The sequence below is a fragment of the Tamandua tetradactyla genome, chromosome 14, assembly GCF_023851605.1.
Source record: "Tamandua tetradactyla isolate mTamTet1 chromosome 14, mTamTet1.pri, whole genome shotgun sequence".
Taxonomy (NCBI): Eukaryota; Metazoa; Chordata; class Mammalia; order Pilosa; family Myrmecophagidae; genus Tamandua; species Tamandua tetradactyla.
The window spans coordinates 89243712-89264293 of NC_135340.1; the positions used below are offsets into that span (position 1 = coordinate 89243712).

Genomic DNA, 20582 nt, shown 5'->3' on the forward strand with positions numbered 1-20582 from the left:
TTCAATCCATTCCCGTGCGGACAGACTTGTTGTAGGTGAGACCTTTTGATTAGGTTGTTTCCACGCAGATGTGACCCACCCCACTCAAGGGGAATCTTAATCTCCTTACTGGAGTTCTTGATAAGAAGATAAAAGCCACAGAGAAGCTAAGAGATGAAGCCCAGAAAGCTCAGAGAAGACACACAGAAACCGAGAGATGAATTTAAGAGACGCTCATAGAGAAAAGTCCCCATTCCTGGAAGATGGCGGCTTAGTAAGACGCGCGGATCTTAGTTTCTTCTCCAGGACACCTACTAGGGGAGTAGAAACGATACAAAAAGCGCCCAAAGCCACAACAGAGATAAAAAAGACAGTGTACCCCATCCTGGAATGGCTGGCTGGCTGAGAGAAGCAGCTCGGGTGAGATCGCCGAGGCGCGTGGGCCTTACCGGGCGGGGTGGCAAGCGGCCGGAGTTACTCCCTTCCCCCTTCCCGGGCCGGCTGGGAGAATTGGAGAGGTGGTCCCCTGAAACAAAGGCGGCTGGCGCCCACACCACGCGCAGCCCCCGGACCAACTGAGAGAATTGGATCGGAAACCCCCAGGCCGCGGAGAACGGTGACGGGTGGGGGAGGCCCCTTCCAAACCCGTGACTCCCGGGGAACGTGCACTCTCTCGGGCGGGCCGCTGCCGCTGGCGCCCTCCCGCCACGCTTGTTGCCCAGGGCCGACTAGGAAATTCGGACGGGCTCTTTCCCTGGCTGCGGCGTCCAGCAACCCTCCCTGCGTTCGGACCCCGGGTCGGCTCAAGCCGCTTCGGCTAGCGAACCCCCAGGACGGCGAGAGTTTTCCAAAGTTTAAGGTCCCACAGCACCTTTTACTGGTGGGACCCACAGACAAACGTGTGCCACGAGCGCCACCTACTGGGCAGGATAAGAAAAACAGAACCCAGAGATTTCACAGAAAAATCTTCCAAACTTTTGGATCCAATACCCAGGGAAATCTGTCTAAATGCGCAGACGCCAACAGAAGATAACGGATCACGCTCAAATAATTGAAAATATGGCCCAGTCAAAGGAACAAACCAATAGTTCAAATGAGATACAGGAGCTGAGACAACTAATGCTAAATATACGAACAGAAATGGAAAACCTCTTCAAAAACGAAATCGATAAATTGAGGGAGGACATGAAGAAGACATGGGCTGAACATAAAGAAGAAATAGAAAAACTGAAAAAGCAAATCACAGAACTTATGGAAGTGAAGGACAAAGTAGAAAAGATAGAAAAAACAATGGATACCTACAATGATAGATTCAAAGAGACAGAAGATAGAATTAGTGATTTGGAGGATGGAACATCTGAATTCCAAAAAGAAACAGAAACTATCGGGAAAAGAATGGAAAAATTTGAACAGGGTATCAGGGAACTCAAAGACAATATGAACCGCACAAATATACGTGTTGTGGGTGTCCCAGAAGGAGAAGAGAAGGGAAAAGAAGGAGAAAAACTAATGGAAGAAATTATCACTGAAAATTTCCCAACTCTTATGAAAGACCTAAAATTACAGATCCAAGAAGTGCAGCGCACCCCAAAGAGATTAGACCCAAATAGGCGTTCTCCAAGACACTTACTAGTTAGAATGTCAGAGGTCAAAGAGAAAGAGAGGATCCTGAAAGCAGCAAGAGAAAAACAATCCATAACATACAAGGGAAACCCAATAAGACTATGTGTAGATTTCTCAGCAGAAACCATGGAGGCTAGAAGACAGTGGGATGATATATTTAAATTACTAAAAGAGAAAAACTGCCAACCAAGACTCCTATATCCAGCAAAATTGTCCTTCAAAAATGAGGGAGAAATTAAAACATTCTCAGACAAAAAGTCACTGAGAGAATTTGTGACCAAGAGACCAGCTCTGCAAGAAATACTAAAGGGAGCACTAGAGTCAGAACCAAAAAGACAGAAGAGAGAGGTATGGAGAAGAGTGTAGAAAGAAGGAAAGTCAGATATGATATATATATAATACAAAAGGCAAAATGGCAGAGGAAAATATTATCCAAACAGTAATAACACTAAATGTTAATGGACTGAATTCCCCAATCAAAAGACATAGATTGGCAGAATGGATTAAAAAACAGGATCCTTCTATATGCTGTCTACAGGAAACACATCTTAGACCCAAAGATAAACATAGGTTGAAAGTGAAAGGTTGGGAAAAGATATTTCATGCAAATAACAACCAGAAAATAGCAGGAGTGGCTATACTAATATCCAACAAGTGTGACTTCAAATGTAAAACAGTTAAAAGAGACAAAGAAGGACACTATATACTAATAAAAGGAACAATTCAACAAGAAGACATAACAATCATAAATATTTATGCACCGAACCAGAATGCCCCAAAATATGTGAGGAATACACTGCAAACACTGAAAAGGGAAATAGACACAAATACCATAATAGTTGGAGACTTCAATTCCCCACTCTCATCAATGGACAGAACATCTAGACAGAGGATCAATAAAGAAATAGAGAATCTGAATATTACCATAAATGAGCTAGACTTAACAGACATTTATAGGACATTACATCCCACAACAGCAGGATACACCTTTTTCTCAAGTGCTCATGGATCATTCTCAAAGATAGACCATATGCTGGGTCACAAAGCAAGTCTTAACAAATTTAAAACGATTGAAATCATACACAACACTTTCTCGGATCATAAAGGAATGAAGTTGGAAATCAATAATAGGCAGAATGCCAGAAAATTCACAAATACCTGGAGGCTCAACAACACACTCTTAAACAACGAGTGGGTCAAAGAAGAAATTGCAAGAGAAATTAGTAAATACCTCGAGGCAAATGAAAATGAAAACACAACATATCAAAACTTATGGGACGCAGCAAAGGCAGTGCTAAGAGGGAAATTTATTGCCCTAAATGCCTATATCAGAAAAGAAGAAAAGGCAAAAATGCAGGAATTAACTGTTCAATTGGAAGAACTGGAGAAAGAACAGCAAACTAATCCCAAAGCAAGCAAAAGGAAAGAAATAACAAAGATCAGAGCAGAAATAAATGAAATTGAAAATATGAAAACAGTAGAGAAAATCAATAAGACCAGAAGTTGGTTCTATGAGAAAATCAATAAGATTGATGGGCCCCTATCAAGATTGACAAAAAGAAGAAGAGAGAGGATGCAAATAAATAAGATCAGAAATGGAAGAGGAGACATAACTACTGACCTCACAGAAATAAAGGAGGTAATAACAGGATACTATGAACAACTTTACGCTAATAAATACAACAATTTAGAGGAAATGGACGGGTTCCTGGAAAGACATGAACAACCAACTTTGACTCAAGAAGACATAGATGACCTCAACAAACCAATCACAAGTAAAGAAATTGAATTAGTCATTCAAAAGCTTCCTAAAAAGAAAAGTCCAGGACCAGATGGCTTCACATGTGAATTCTACCAAACGTTCCAGAAAGAATTAGTACCAATTCTCTTCAAACTCTTCAAAAAAATCGAAGTGGAGGGAAAACTACCTAATTCATTCTATGAAGCCAACATCACCCTCATACCAAAACCAGGCAAAGATATTACAAAAAAAGAAAACTACAGACCAATCTCTCTAATGAATACAGATGCAAAAATCCTCAATAAAATTCTAGCAAATCGTATCCAACAACACATTAAAAGAATTATACATCATGACCAAGTAGGATTCATCCCAGGTATGCAAGGATGGTTCAACATAAGAAAATCAATTAATGTAATACACCATATCAACAAATCAAAGCAGAAAAATCACATGATCATCTCAATTGATGCAGAGAAGGCATTCGACAAGATTCAACATCCTTTCCTGTTGAAAACACTTCAAAAGATAGGAATACAAGGGAACTTCCTTAAAATGATAGAGGAAATATATGAAAAACCCACAGCTAATATCATCCTCAATGGGGAAAAATTGAAAACTTTCCCCCTAAGATCAGGAACAAGACAAGGATGTCCACTATCACCACTATTATTCAACATTGTGTTGGAGGTTCTAGCCAGAGCAATTAGACAAGAAAAAGAAATACAAGGCATCAAAATTGGAAAGGAAGAAGTAAAACTATCACTGTTTGCAGACGATATGATACTATACGTCGAAAACCCGGAAAAATCCACAACAAAACTACTAGAGCTAATAAATGAGTACAGCAAAGTAGCAGGTTACAAGATCAACATTCAAAAATCTGTAGCATTTCTATACACTAGTAATGAACAAGCTGAGGGGGAAATCAAGAAACGAATCCCATTTACAATTGCAACTAAAAGAATAAAATACCTAGGAATAAATTTAACTAAAGAGACAAAAAACCTATATAAAGAAAACTACAAAAAACTGCTAAAAGAAATCACAGAAGACCTAAATAGATGGAAGGGCATACCGTGTTCATGGATTGGAAGACTAAATATAGTTAAGATGTCAATCCTACCTAAATTGATTTACAGATTCAATGCAATACCAATCAAAATCCCTACAACTTATTTTTCAGAAATAGAAAAACCAATAAGCAAATTTATCTGGAAGGGCAGGGTGCCCCGAATTGCTAAAAACATCTTGAGGAAAAAAAACGAAGCTGGAGGTCTCGCACTGCCTGACTTTAAGGCATATTATGAAGCCACAGTGGTCAAAACAGCATGGTATTGGCATAAAGATAGATATATCGACCAATGGAATCGAATAGAGTGCTCAGATATAGACCCTCTCATCTATGGACATTTGATCTTTGATAAGGCAGTCAAGCCAACTCACCTGGGACAGAGCAGTCTCTTCAATAAATGGTGCCTAGAGAACTGGATATCCATATGCAAAAGAATGAAAGAAGACCCATCTCTCACACCCTATACAAAAGTTAACTCAAAATGGATCAAAGATCTAAACATTAGGTCTAAGACCATAAAACAGTTAGAGGAGAATGTTGGGAGATATCTTATGGATCTTACAACTGGAGGCGGTTTTATGGACCTTAAACCTAAAGCAAGAGCACTGAAGAAGGAAATAAATAAATGGGAACTCCTCAAAATTAAACACTTTTGTGCATCAAAGAACTTCATCAAGAAAGTAGAAAGACAGCCTTCACAATGGGAGACAATATTTGGAAATGATATATCAGATAAAGGTCTAGTATCCAGAATTTATAAAGAGATTGTTCATCTCAACAACAAAAAGACAGCCAACCCAATTACAAAATGGGAAAAAGACTTGAACAGACACCTCTCAGAAGAGGAAATACGGATGGCCAAGAGGCACATGAAGAGATGCTCAATGTCCCTGGCCATTAGAGAAATGCAAATCAAAACCACAATGAGATATCATCTCACACCCACCAGAATGGCCATTATCAACAAAACAGAAAATGACAAGTGCTGGAGAGGATGCGGAGAAAGAGGCACACTTATGCACTGTTGGTGGGAATGTCAAAGGGTGCAACCACTGTGGAAGGCAGTTTGGCGGTTCCTCAAAAAGCTGAATATAGAATTGCCATACGACCCAGCAATACCATTGCTAGGTATCTACTCAAAGGACTTAAGGGCAAAGACACAAACGGACATTTGCACACCAATGTTTATAGCAGCGTTATTTACAATTGCAAAGAGATGGAAACAGCCAAGATCTCCATCAACAGAAGAGTGGCTAAACAAACTGTGGTATATACATACGATGGAATATTATGCAGCTTTAAGACAAGATAAACTTATGAACCATGTAATAACATGGATGGACCTAGAGAATATTATGCTGAGTGAATCCAGCCAAAAACTAAAGGACAAATACTGTATGGTCCCACTGATGTGAACGGACATTCGAGAATAAACTTGAAATATGTCATTGGTAACAGAGTTCAGCAGGAGTTAGAAACAGGGTAAGACAATGGGTAATTGAAGCTGAAGGGATACAGACTGTGCAACAGGACTAGATACAAAAACTCAAAAATGGACAGCACAATAATACCTAATTGTAAAGTAATCATGTTAAAACACTGAATGAAGCTGCATCTGAGCTATAGGTTTTTGTTTTGTTTTGTTTTGTTTTGATTTTACTATTATTACTTTTATTTTTCTCTCTATATTAACATTCTATAGCTTTTTCGGTTATGTTGCTAGTTCTTCTAAACCAATGCAAATGTACTAAGAAATGATGATCATGCATCTATGTGATGATGTTAAGAATTAATGATTGCATATGTAGAATGGTACGATCTGTAAATGTTGGGTTAATTTCTTTTTTTCCGTTAATTAAAAAAAAAAAAAAAGAGAGAAGGGGGAGAAAAGTCCCCGAGAAGGTAGGAGAGGACCCAGAGAAGATCAGAGAAAGCCCCTGGAACTGGATGCTGAAAGCAACGAAACCCAGGAGGAAAGGAGCAGCAGACGTCAGCCATGTGCCTTCCTACGTGACAGAGGAGCCCCAGGTGCCAATAGCTTCTCTTTTGGGTCCAGATATCATCCCGATAATGCCTTCATTTGGACATTTTCACAGCCTAAGAACTGTAAATTGAAAGTTAATAAATCCCCATTGTAAAAGCCACCCCATTTCTGGCATATTGCATTCTTGCAGCTTTAGCAAACCAAACCAGGGGGGCAGCTGTTAAGACCGGCTTGGGTCAGAGGAGCACCGGCCCTGGAAATTCCCACTGGAAATGTGCACCCACGAAGCAGAGGCTTCCCACTGCCCAAACAGGGTTTTCTCAGCCTAGCGGGTGAATGACAACTCCACCGGTCATTCCTAAACGTGGACCACACCATGACAAGACTGGGAAAGACATGAAGGCAGGTACCAAACTTGTCAGAAGGCAACTGCTTTGAAATAAAACACCCGTGCAGCTATGACAGAGTCCGAAGGGAATTTTACAAAGCTTACAAAGTGCTGAGGATACCCAAATCCCTAAAGACACGTGGGTTTGCTACCCAGTGGGGTTTCTGAGCAAGTACCCCAGCTCTCCCTGTGGGAAAACAGATTCTCTGTTTAAGTGAGGAAGGCTGTTGCTAGGTAGTCAGTTCCTCCCTGGGCTGTTTTCTAAACATAGGCACTGTTAAAAATTCTAACTTAAAAGGTCAACCGGATATAGCCATTTTTCGTTTTGCTTGTATTTTAAAAATAGAAACAAGCAATGCTGGTTTAAAAAAAAGGTCATCAAATACAAAACTCTGTCATCCAATTTCCCAGGAGCTACATAATTTTCCCATTAACCAAGGGCTCAAATATTCTTGGGAAATTTACCGAACCAGGAAGGCCCACTGGGCAGACTGCCCTGCTCTTCTTTTTTGTTTTGTTTTTTCTTTTTGCCCTGCCTTTCTTGCCCCCGGCCCACAAGGCCTGAGCGATGGGCCTGAAGGAGGGCTGCAGGAGGCCACAGGATGCCGGGTGCAGAAGTTCTGGGGTCCGTGCTCCCCACACAGCCCGAGAGCCTGAGTGCAAGCAGGAGAGGGGCAAGCAGGGGCTGAGTGGTTTCCAGCTCTGCCTTTGGGTGGGGCTCCTTTGCACCAGATGAGTTGCTGAGTGTCTGCAAGTTGGGCGGGGCGGAGCATGTGCTCATAGGTGGGTCACAGGAGGGCCCCTCAGAACCCACAGGTAATCCACTCCTTAGCACCTGACAGGGGCCCACAGCCAGGGGTGTGGGGCTGCTCTGGGTCCTGCTTCCTTAGCTTCACCCTCCCCCGTGGGTCTTTTTGGCCCCTTATAAATCACATAAAGCCAGTGCAGGGAGGAGCCCAGGGAGGACCCTGGGTGGAGCTTGAGGAGGAGCCTGAGGAAGATGTCAGGGAGGACTCCAGAGGAGGGGCTTAGGGAAGAACCCAGGGAAGGAGCCTGGGGAGGAGCTTAGGGAGGAGCCCAGAGAGAAGCTTGGGGAGGAGCTCTGGGGAGGAGCCCAGGGAGGAGCTTGGAGGAGAACCGGGTGAAGGGCTCAGGGAGGAACCCAGAGGTGGAGCCTGGGAAGAAGCCCCAGGCAGAGCTTGGGGAGGAGTTGGATAAGAGTCTAGAGAGGAGCCCAGGGAGGAGCCTGGGGGAGGCAGGGCGCTGCACCTCACTGTCCATTTCTAACCTGCCAGGGATTCCACGAAGGACAATCCAGGAGGCTAAGACCTAAGGATGGGGTTTAAGGCAGGCCAATCCACTTTGGAACTCTGCCCCATTATAATTATGTCATAAAAACGTGTCACTGAGTTCATCAGAGGCAGAATTTTCCATATGTCATTGGGATTAAAAACAAACTGGAAAGGCTTGGAGATCAGACTCTCCTGGGGGCTTCCAGGCCCTTCTGATGACCTACACGCACCACCCACCAAAGTGGGGAAAGAGATGCAGTTTTATTTTACTTTTCAATTCAGGAAACAGATATTAAAAGCATTTAGAATTTTATCAGACTGACGTTTTCCAGGAAAAGCAGTATAAAATATATCACTGAGATAACCTTTATGCTGTAAATATTTAAAAACTAACAGCCCACAAAAATATTTTTTTAACTTTTTTTATTAATTAAAAAAATTAACAGACAAAATATTAAGATATCATTCCATTCTACATATACAATCAGTAATTCTTAATATCATCACATATTTGCATATTCATAATTTCTTAGAACATTTGCATCGATTTAGAAAAAGAAATAAAAAGACAACAGAAAAAGAAATAAAACGATAACAGAGAAAAAAAAAAGATTATACATACCATACCCCTTACCCCTTGCTTTCATTTACCACTAGCATTTCAAACTGAATTTGTTTTAACATTTGTTCCCCCTATTATTTCTTTTTATTCCATATGTTCTAGTCTTCTGTTGATATAGTAGCTAAAAGGAGCATCAGACACAAGGTTTTCACATTCACAGAGTCTCATTGTGAAAGCTATATCATTGTTCAATCATCATCAAGAAACATGGCTACTGGAACACAGCTCTACATGTTCAGGCAGTTCCCTCCAGCCTCTCCGCTACATCTTGAACAACAAGGTGATATCTACTTAATGCATAAGAATAACCTCCAGGATAACCTCTAGACTCTGTTTGGAATCTCTCAGCCATTGACACTTTGTCTCATTTCACTCTTCCCCCTTTTGGCCCAGAAGGTTTTCTCAATCCCTTGATGCTGGGTCTCAGCTCACTCTAGAGCTTTTCTCAATCCCTTGATGCTAAATCTCAGCTCATTCTGGGATTTCTGTCCCACGCTGCCAGGGAGATCCACACCCCTGGGAGTCATGTCCCACGTAGACAGGGGGAGGGTGGTGAGTCTGCTTGCTGTGTTGGCTGGAGAGAGAGGCCACATCTGAGCAACAAAAGAGGTTCTCTTGGGGGTGACTCTTCGGCTTAATTTTAAGTAGGCTTGACCTATCCCCTGTGGGGTTAAGTTTCATATGAACAAACCCCAAGACTGGGGGCTCAGCCTATAGCTTTGGTTGTCCACACTGCTTGTGAGAATATCAAGAATTCAACTTGGGGAAGTTGAATTTCTCCCCACTCTCACCATTCCCCAAAGGGGGCTTGCAAATAACTTTTCCACTCACTGATCAAATCACTCTGGGATTCATCAGGGCATCACTCTGGACAAACCAACAAAATCTCATGTCCTACCTGAGATTCCAAGTACTTATGACATTCAATCAAACTATCTACATGAATTATATTAGGAAATGCTCTAGTCAAAATATAAATTTTGTAACAAATAAACTTTTTTTGCTTTAGTCTCACACATAAGGTGACATTTTAAAGTATTATCATCTATTTTCAGCACCCTGCAATAATGACATTCCTTTGTTCTTCCTCATGCAAAAACATTTTTAAAATTTGTACATTGTACATTTCACTATTATTATACACTCTAGGCATTCTTGGATTATACCATCTCAATCTTTATCGTCTATCTTTGTTTCTGATTTCATTTTTGTTCCCAGCCCTCCTCCATCATTCTCACATGCAGCTTCATTCAGTGTTTTAACATAATTACATTACAGTTAGGTAGTATTGTGCTGTCCATTTCTGAGTTTTTGTATCCAGTCGTGTTGCACAGTCTGTATCCCTTCAGCTCCAATTACCCAATATCTCACCCTATTTCTATCTCCTGATGGTCTCTGTTATGAACAAAATATTCCAAGTTTATTCACTAATGTCAGTTCATATCAGTGAGACCATACAGTATTTGTCCTTTTGTTTCTGGCTAATCAAACTCAGCATAATGTCCGTAAGGTCCATTCATGCTGTTACATACTTCGTAACTTTATTCTGTCTTACAGCTGCATAATATTCCATCTCATGTAAATGTCACAGTTTGTTTAGTCAACTGTCTGTTGATGGACACAAAAATATTTTATTTGAACAGAGCCCAAAGAATCAAATTAACCTAACTTTTTTTAGGGTCAGAAGAACCTTTGTTATAATTTACTTCCATTTACTTATGACCAAAAGTGATATCGTAATATCTTTTTTCAAAGAGAGAAAGAGTTTATCACTAGGTAAGTAGTAGGAGAGCAGCTGGCCTGGCAGCCCAAAATCTGTCTCCCTGAACTACAGCAATTCTGACAGTTTTATTAGAGAAAAGATGGTTTGGGATAATGCGCACGGTGGCCCCACATGATTAGAGGTGATCTAATTATTGAGCATGCGCAGACTGGTTACCTGCTTTGTCACAGAATGTGTATAAGAAAATGGCAGAAGGAGGTATAGATGACCTGTGGGTTAAAGTCTCAGCTACTGCACATGTAAGGAGGGCCCATTTTGGTTAGATTCGGTCTTGGTTATCAAGATTACTTTGGATTTGGGGTAGATTAGTTCTGGGCTAACCCTCAAGACCGCTCATTAATAAACATTAGGTGCTGTCTAACGTTGAAAAATTGGATAATTGGGTACAAATGAAGGTTAGGTACAAATCACAGGGGAAGAAGATAAGGGCTATACAATCATTATCAGAGATTGATCAAGGCAGATGGATTACAATTTAGAGATTTCAGGAATTTCCCTCTGTAGGATAATAATTTTATCTCAAATGTTCAGAATTCAAGAAAGAGGAAAACAGCTCTGTGGTTTCTTGTTAATTCACACAGAGCACATAAGAATCCAGAATCACAGTTAACATCAAGAATCAAGTTAAACTTTTTGGCATTAAGTAAATTCACTATTATAAAAGGATAACATACAGATTTACAGAGATTTCAATTACACTTCTCTCTTCCCTTCCAAAAAACTGCTGCCAGCCCCCCAAATCTAACTGCCACCTCCGTGGGAGGTGGGAGCAGAGACATCCTCAGGAGAACCGCACAGTGTACAGAGATGCAGACGTCCGTCCACGTGGATTCCTAAAGAGATGCCCATGAAGGCAGGTGCAGGGTGGCTCAGGGCACTTCCTTCGTTCTCCCAGATGGGCAACACAGTGACTCCTCCACTCAGCCAGTGTCAAGATACAGCTCAAACTCCCACTTCACTACCATTCTTGCTGTACAGGACCAATTTTATCCACTGGTCCTTTTTGAAAGAGATGTCCAAAGAAAACTGACTTTTCACATTTTTTTACTTTTCAAAGTCAAAGAGCCACTTGTGCTTTCCTCTGTCTGAACATGGAGTAAGTAACTGCTTGCTCTTTGCCCATTTTTAAGTCACTCTTGAAAGTAAGAAAGCTCTGCCTCCCTGGCCTCAGGTCCAAGGGGCTCTGGTGGGGACATTGGCCTCGAATATGTCAACAATTCTTCTGTCATTTGCTCTGACTAGGCCAGTGCTTGCAGCCTTGCTGGCCAGACCAAGGACCTGCTCTGGAAGCCCAGCAGCCAATGGGTCCCACTAAGGCGAAGCCTGGCCCCAGTGAGGCCCTGCACCCTCACTGATAAGCAGACTCCAGGCCCCTGGCTCGCAGCACTCCTACCAAAGGGCCCTACAGGTCCGTGCCCAAGATCGCTGGCTTCCAACAGTCACCCATCACCACCCTTGACTGGAGGGCACCTGAGTAAGTTTCTGTTCCTTGAAACCTCCAAGACACCTGACTAAAGGAGTTCTAAAGATCTCAAGGAGGCAAATTATGAACTATGATGAGAAAAGTTACAGCTGTTAAAAGTTCTTGTACAAAGTAAACATGTCTTTGATCACTAAGCCACCAGCTGAAGGCAAAGCCCACCTGCTTGACGTTCAGGCACACAAGTTATCTAGGGATCAGGCTGGCAATTTGGGGACAATGATTTCCACAGCTGTGTGTGGGATCAGGGCACCACTATGCAAGAAAAGGCCCTTTCTCTCAGGGAGTCTTTCAATAGCCCCACAGCTCACAAAATTTACCCCACTTGCCACATTCTCTCTATGCCTTCAGAGGTATTACACATTTTTTTCCTCAGATCTTTAGATTTGTTTTACTGTAGCAAACACACACACACACACACACACACACACACACACACACACGTCCTGGAGGTCCGTGATGAGGCCACAACTTTACGCCTCACACTGAAAAATAAATTTCCTTTCAGATGACCCACTTGTCTTCTGATTTACTATGGAAAGTCACTTTCAAAATCTCTAAGAATTGATTTACAAAAAGAATTAGAAACTAAATCATCACTGGAAAATGCTATCTATCCCAACACCACATTACTCAGGGAGAAGAGGTCTTTAAATGACTTAAAGTCAGTAAGTTTTATAGCATAAAAGAATTAAAGGCCAGAATGTGTTTGGACACCTGCCCCTGTCCCCATGGAGCCTAAGGCAACTGCCCAGCACCCTGGCCCTGCTGGCTGGCACTTTTCCCTTCACACACAGCAGGGGAGGAGGAGCTGACCCTCAGCTCAAATATCCCCCCAAGGTGCCAGAGGCCTCTGGGGCTGGTAGATTCCTTCATGCTTCTGGATTCCTCTTTGGAATCATCTTCATGCCAACAGTTTATATACTATAGAAGTCCAGTCTTACTACTTTACAAGACGCCTCATTCTGAAATAAAAATCTCCTGCCAAGAGGCTTCTGGTTAATTCCAAATCACTGGCCTCTCCTCAGAGGATTTGTGATGATAGGTGCTGGCGCTGACGGCCTTTTCACGGGGGGCAGGACCCCTGGTGAACTCAGGCAGCACAGACAGCCTGACCTTATGTAACCATAGGACCTATTTCAGGTGATGCTCTTCGCCGTGTATTTACCAAACTGCCCCCCATAAACACTGTCCCAGCACCTGCACACACACACACACATTCCGGCTTCTGTGTGGCAGCTTAGACCTCCTCACTGCAGCTGAAGGTTCTGCTTCTAAAGCCAGAGAGAATCAGGACTCCTGCCAACAACCCCGCTACCATCCTTTGTCTTCGGTTCTTTCAGTGATGCAAAATGATGCTCACTCTGAAAGCACTTTAGAAACAAAATGACGTAACCCAGTAGCAAGTTGTTCAGGAAAACTTGGCTAACTGAGGCTCTGTCCACACCAGAATCAGCCAAGAAAAGCCTTGGAGGGCGCCTTCACTGCCACTAGTTTCTCTGATGAGAAAATTCAACTGCTTTTAGGGTCTGTACTCCCAGCATTTCAGGAGAACTGCATTTTACTCAGGGCGTGGGCTCCTGCAGGCCACACATGACTCGAGGCTGCCCTAGCAGCACGAGCTTGACGAGACTTGTGTTCAGGGCCCCATCTGGGAACACTGCAGACAGCTCACAGGTCACTCGCAGCCATCTTCAAAAGCAGCCCCTTCATCATGAGTCCCAGTTTTAAAGTGTAACTTTATTAATATTTTATATTGCTCTATTTCAAATTGGTATAATCTAAAAACACAGAAAATAGCAGCCCTCCAGTGCTTGGGCTTTATTCCACACCACGCCATCACGCCAAGCCGGCCTGGGGAGAACAGTCAGAGAGGCCAGCGGCAGGCTACAACCTGCACCCCCAGGCCTGCCCTGCCCCACGTCAGCTTGGCCACGTGGGCCCTTCGGGCATCGGAACACAGGCACAGGTTCCCAGAAGGAAGAGCACGGGTTTGGGATCACTTACGATTCTTTTTCAGAACCCTGTAAAATGAGTCTCACAATCTGCTTCTCAAGAGGTGTGGCTAGGCAGGGCTCCTAGCTTTTTCTGGTCATCTTCTGCTTCAGTCCCAGCCGCTTCCAAACTCTCTCCAGGGCCACTTTCCCCATGAAGAAGGTGATGGCAAAATTACGCTTGTACCAGTCTCTAGGTTTTGTTCAAGAGTGAGAAAAAGGAAAAGCACACGTGAGGCCTTCACAGTCAGGGGTAAGGAACACCTCTTCATGGGGGCACCCGGCCAACAGTCCACCCTCATCACTCTTTCTTTTTCTGCCCTAATTAAAGGTCAGTTATCCATAATAGTCTTTTTGCTTCCAGTTGGAGTTTCATCAGGCTGAGAATCAGGTTCACTAGGGGTGTGCCCAGCCTCCAGCCCCAGGAAAGTCATGGGCTTCCCCAGAGTCAAGCTGCATTTTTGCATCTTGGGGAGAGCACAGAGTGTTGAGGGGGGTTGGGGCAAAGTGCTAGGCAGGCCCTAGAGCCTGGCTTTGGCCCCTAGCTGTATAAGAAGCAAATGGCAAGAGCACTCCATGGTGAGATGCTTATTTACCACAAATACCCACAATATAAGGCTCCCTATCCTCTTTTCTAGATCATCTGAGCTTTTGTGTAATTTTCTTTGCTAAAGAAAGAGTTCCGGAGCTTTTCACAGAGATTGCACTGGAGTTCACACATAATCACAGGCTCACTTGCCTTTAAGTTGCTCTAGAGAGCATGCCAAGACTTCCAAATTCACCCCACTGTCGGCAGTTTCAAACTGAACAAGCAAAACTTGGAAAGCTTCCAAGAATGAGTGCACACATTCCAGCGCTAAGCCCTTGGAAGCCAGGATGCCAACAAGTACCAATACTTTCCAGCCAAATGAGCTAATGTGTGAACGTGGAGCCCAGACTGGGCTCAAATGCTCTACTGGACTCAGAACAGATGGAAGGAGCTTAAACAAAAGCTCAAAAGAAGGAACATTAAGCTGTAAAAATGCTTGTTTCCTGAAGCCTTTGCATGGATGAATAGAAGAATCTTCCTATTTCTATCCACTTAAGTGATGCTATAAATGAGAAGCAGTGCCTGATGAAAAGGCTTCCAGGGAATGAAACTGGAATCCTGTTAGGATTAGTTCAAAGTTCTTATGTTATGCAAAAGTCAGACTGCCCACACCACAAGCCTTTCCAGTTTCCACAGGGAAGAGAAAGCAGGGAGCAGGGAGAGGCTCAATGCTTAAAGGAGGAAGGGGGAGTGCTGTGAACAGGAAGGACCTGGTGAGCAGGACGAGGGGGTCCCAGCTCCACAACCCATGTAATCCTGATCACTCACTGCTCAGTAAACATCGAACTCATCAGAGATCACTACGGGATACATGGGCTCGGGGCTCACACCAGAAATCAAGAGGTCCAGAGGAATACGATCAACACTGGATTAAATAACATAACTATGCAGAGTGATAAATGGCAGCACTGGAAACAATCAAGATGTCTCGGGACTAATCTTTATGGCAGACACAAGGAGAAACAAAAAGCAAATAACCTTATCTTTTAAAACTTTTTTATGGCACTTTCACACATACCCAGGGACAAAGTAGGAAAATGAACCCTCCTGAGTTTATCCAGCTTCAACCATAATCAGTCTTCTCTAGAGCCTGTCTCACCTGTACCATCCAACTTTGTTGCTGTTCTATTTTAAAGCAAATCTCAAATGTCCTATCATTCCATTTCACTTGTAAATAAACACATGGCAGTGTGTACCTATAAACAGTTAAAACCCATAACCACAACACTATCATTGCATCCAATAAAATGAAAAGTAAGTTATTATTACACTCCAATATAAAATTATTGTCAAATTTCTTTCCACTATCAAAAATATCTTTCCAATCTCCCTGACAACGTGAGGTGTGACTGCTGGGGATGAGTCTGGCCTTGGCACCATGGCATCGACAATGCCTTCCCAACCAAAGTGGGGAAAAGAAATGTAATTTAAAAAGGTGTCACTCGTCAAAAAAGGCTATACTGGAGACTACTCATGCAAATTTCAGTTAGATGGTGCTGAATGCTGTGGTTTCCTAAATCCCAACCAACATCACTCCTGTTAAATCTTAAAAACACCTAGGGCTCTCCCTTCTACATGGGACGTGACTCCCAGGGGTTTAAATCTCCCTGGCAATGTGGGACAGAAATCCTGGGGATGAGCCAGGACCTGGCATCAATGGATTGAGAAAGCCTTCTTGACCAAAAGCGGGAAGAGAGAAATAAGATAAGGTAAAGTTTCAGTGACAGAGATTTCAAATAGAGTCAAGAGGTTATCCTGTGATATTGTGAATTACTGATTATATATGTAGAATGGAACGATCATATGTTAAGAATGTTTTTGTTTGTTGTTATATTTTTTAAAAATTAATTTTAAAAAAAAGAGGTTATCCTGGAGGTTATCCTTATGCATTACATAGATACCCCTTTTTAGTTCATGGTGCATTGAAGTGGCTGGAGGGAAGTACCTGAACTGTTGAGCCATGTTCCAGTAGCCTTGATTCTTGGAGACGAGTGTATAAAGACATAACTTACAGTGTGATGGTGTGATTGTGAAAACCTTGTGTCTGATGTTCCTTTTATCCAGGGTATGGACAAATAAGTAAAAAATATGGATAAAAATAAATAAATAATAGGGGGATAAGGCACAAAATAAATTGGGTAGATGGAAATACTAGTGGTCAATGAGAGGGAGGGGTAAGGGGTATGGTATTTATGAGATTTTCCTTTTTATTTATTTTTCTGGAGTGATGCAAATGTTATAAAAAATGATCATGGTGAGCCATTGATTGTATACCATGTATGGACTGTATGTATATGAAGATTTGTCAATAAAAATACTTTTAAAAAGTAAAGAAAAACATCTAGAGCTTGAACTGAGACTATAAAAGTTTCATGTACTAAATTTGCTTTCAGGAACCTATAATTTCCAGAGTGTGCCTAGGCCAGATAAATCCTGAAACCCAGAAGGACCAGCCTCTCCAAGATGATCAATTAATTACATCCCCCATCCTTTAGTGTCGACACCCCTTCTCAACATGAAAAAGTCAGAATGGGCATTGCCCAAAGATCCCTACAGATTGGGATAATGATTAAAGGAGGAGGAGGAGGAGGTATAACAGAGAAAATGGGATTTAACAAATGAGTATGACTGCTGGATCACTATACTGATATTCCTTCTAGCCTCCAGTATTTCGGAGTAGCTAGTAGGAAAAATCTGAAATACTGGAATGGTAACCCATAAACTCTGAAATCTGTTCTGTAACTACTTGGTGAAGTTTGCTTTGAAAATTGTTACTCTTTTTTTTGGGGGGGAGGGGTGCATGGTCCAGGAATCGAACCCAAGTCTCCTGCATGAAAGCCGGGCATTTTAACCACTGAACTACCCGCACACCCTGAAAGTTATTACTTTTTGTTTCTTTTCTTCGTATACATGTTTTCTTTGTATACCTCTCACAATAAAAAATGCTATATATATATATATATATATACACATACTTCATAGTTGTTTTGTCTAAATTAGGATCTGAATAAGGTCCAGACATTGCATTAAATCCCCTTTAACCTATTAACACCCCATACTTTTTAAAAATTCCATTTATTTGTTGAAGAAACTAGATCTTTTGCCTTGAAGAATTTCCAATATTTGGGATATGGGTGGGTGTATCTTTCAAGTTCCCATCTTTAATGTGGCCCGCTGCCCCCCACGGCCCCCTTCTCTTGTAAACTGGTGCCTACATTTGCAAGCCTGACTAGGTTGAGTCAAGGTTTTTTTGACCCCTCAGAGGTGGCGCTGCATGCTCCCTCCCACCTCATGCCAGGAGGCACATCCTGCTGTTTTACCTTCCACGCCACTAAGACACATCAGGGAGCTGGGCTGTAATCAGTCTGCCCCGTCATTATAAAGTTCCCATTAGCTTTCCTACCTCGTGGCCACAGAGGACCATCTCCTAGAACAACAAGGGTGGCCAATGTTTTCTAATTATCTAACTCCCTTACTTTCTGCATTAGCCGCCCTTCTTCCATAAAGAAAAACTTTCCTTCCTTTGGTTGCCTTGAAACACAGCTGGTACAGGAAGGGCAGGAGAGGCCTCTTTGATACCCATCCTTCTGTTTATTGAGGCCCACAGCATTATGATGCAAAGATGTTTGATATATTTCAACCCCCTGTGGTTGCTTCTCTTTCTGAAGCTCAAAGCTCCTTTTCCTGTAGGCTGTGTGAGCCCTGCAGTAGGCTCCCATGCCACCTGGCATGAGCCTGGGCACCTCTGTCAGCTCCCTGCTCTCAGGCCTGGATGTGTCACTTTCGTCTTGTGCTTTCCTATCCAAGACTGGAATTGGTCTTTTCTCCAAGCAGCTGGGTCCCTTTAGTGGGAAATGCTGTCTAGAAGCCACTGTCCATGCACCATGGGTGCAAACAGCTACTGAGTTCCATGAAAATAACTTTCAACTATCTGCTATTGAGTTCCATGAAAATAACTTTCATCTATCTACTTTATTTAAAAGTGCAAAGAACTAAGTCAAGAAAATCATACATCTATCTCTGATATAAACAAGATTTTATTTAAAAATCAGTTCAGAAAATAATCCTACCCAATCTGGATGTGATATTCAAAGTCTTAGAAAAGAGTAGAATACCTACCTGTTATAATACATGTGCTTCTGGAAATTTTTATTTAAAAATTCCTTGTAAAAGTCAGCCATTTCCTCTGCATTCAGTGTCACTTTTTGACCTGAAAGGTAACATCAACCTAAATATTAAAATGTAAGGAGGAGGGATCACAAAAAGTATTAGAGCTAATTAGCAATTTCAGCAAGGATGCAGGATACAAGGTCAATATACAAAAATAAATTGTATTTCTATACTTAGCAAACAACTCTATTTACAACAGAAAACAATTCTATTTACAATAGTATAAAAAAACAAAATATTTAGGAATAAATTTAAATTTATAAATTAACAATTGTACAGTGAAAACTATAAGACATTGCTAAAGGAAATCAGAGACATCTGTGTTCATGGACAGCAATGCCCCCTTTAATCGATCTACAGATTCTAAATAATCCCTATCAAAATCCTAGCTGGCTTTCTTTTTTTTGCAGAGATTGATAAGCTGATCCTAAAAGTCATATGGAAATGCATGGCACTTGGAACAGCCAAAACAATCTTCATAAAGAACAAAGTTGGGGGACTGAGGCTCCCCAATTACAAAACTGACTACAAAGTTAAAATAATCAGGACTGTGTAGCATTGGCACAAGGACAGACATATACATCAATGGAACAGAACTAAAAGCCAAGAAAAAAATCCCATACATTTATGGGCAGCTGATTTTCAATTAGGTGCAAAGTCCATTCAGTAAAGGAAAGAATAGTCTCTTCAACAATGGAAAACTGGAAATCCACAAGCAAGAATGAAGTTGGATCTCTATCTCACACCATCCTCAAAAATGAACTCAAAATGGATCAATGACCTAAATATAAGAGCTAAAACCATAAAACTCTCAGAAGATAACACAGGGGAAAATCTTCATGACCTTGGTTGTGGCAATGGTTTATTAATATGATCCCAAAAGCATGAGCAACAAAAACAAAATAGATAAACTAGACTCCGTAAAAATTTGAAATTTTTGTGCATCAAAATACTCTCAAGAAAAAATATATTATCAGGAGAGTGAGAAAACATCCTACAGAATGAGAGAAAACAGGTACAAATCATATATCTTAAAAGGGATTAACATCCAGCATATAAAAACAAGTCCTTACAACTCAACAACAAAAAAACAAATAACCCAATTAAAATATGAGCAAAGGACTTGAAGAGACATTTCCCCAAAGAAGATATACAAATGGCCAATAAGCACATGAGAAGATGCTCAACATGATTAGTCATTAGGGAAATGCAAATCCAAACCACAATGAAATGCCACTCCATACCCACTAGGATGACTATTATTTAAAATAAAACAAAACAAAACAAAATAACAACTGTTGACGAGGATATGGAGAAACTGGAACCTGTGGGTACTCCTGGTGGAAAGGTAAAATGATACATCTGCTGTAGAAAACAGTTTGGCAGTTCCTCAAAGAGTTAAATGTAGAATTACCATAAGACCTGGCAATTCTCTCCTGGGTATTTACTTACAGTTACTTGTATGCTAATGTTCATAGCAGCATTATTGACAAAGGGTCCACTGACTGCTGGATGAATAAACAAAAGTGACATGCACATACCATGGAATATTACTCAGCCATTAAAAGGGAAGTGCTGGTTATTTGCAGGAGAGAGTGCCAAGATGGCAGCTTAGCAAGATGTGGGATTTAGTTCATCCTCCAGAACAGCTACTAAATACCCAGGAACAGCAGAGAGCAACTGCTGGGGCCATGTCAGTAACCAGACACACAGTGTACCCCAGTCTGGCCCAGCTAGACCGGCTGCGAGCCCCCCTAGAACCGTGAGTTCCCAAAGCCACAGTGGCCAGTGCACCTCCCCCACAGGCTGCTTGCCAGAGGGGAAAGGAAAGACAGTTTACCAGCAGCAGGGGCTGAGCTCAA

At 41.9% G+C, this 20582-nt stretch overlaps 1 protein-coding gene across 1 annotated transcript in view; it reads right to left on the reverse strand.

The window, feature by feature from the left end:
• Positions 1–8547: 8547 nt before the first annotated feature.
• Positions 8548–20582, reverse strand: part of COA8 (cytochrome c oxidase assembly factor 8) — a 56706-nt gene continuing 44671 nt past the window's right edge. The window contains exons 4-5 of the mRNA XM_077128442.1: positions 18670–18760; positions 8548–14154 (exon numbers count right to left, since the gene is read on the reverse strand). Coding sequence (XP_076984557.1) covers positions 14046–14154; positions 18670–18760 — 200 coding nt within the window. The 3' untranslated portion in view covers positions 8548–14045. The remainder of the gene's footprint in view (positions 14155–18669; positions 18761–20582) is intronic.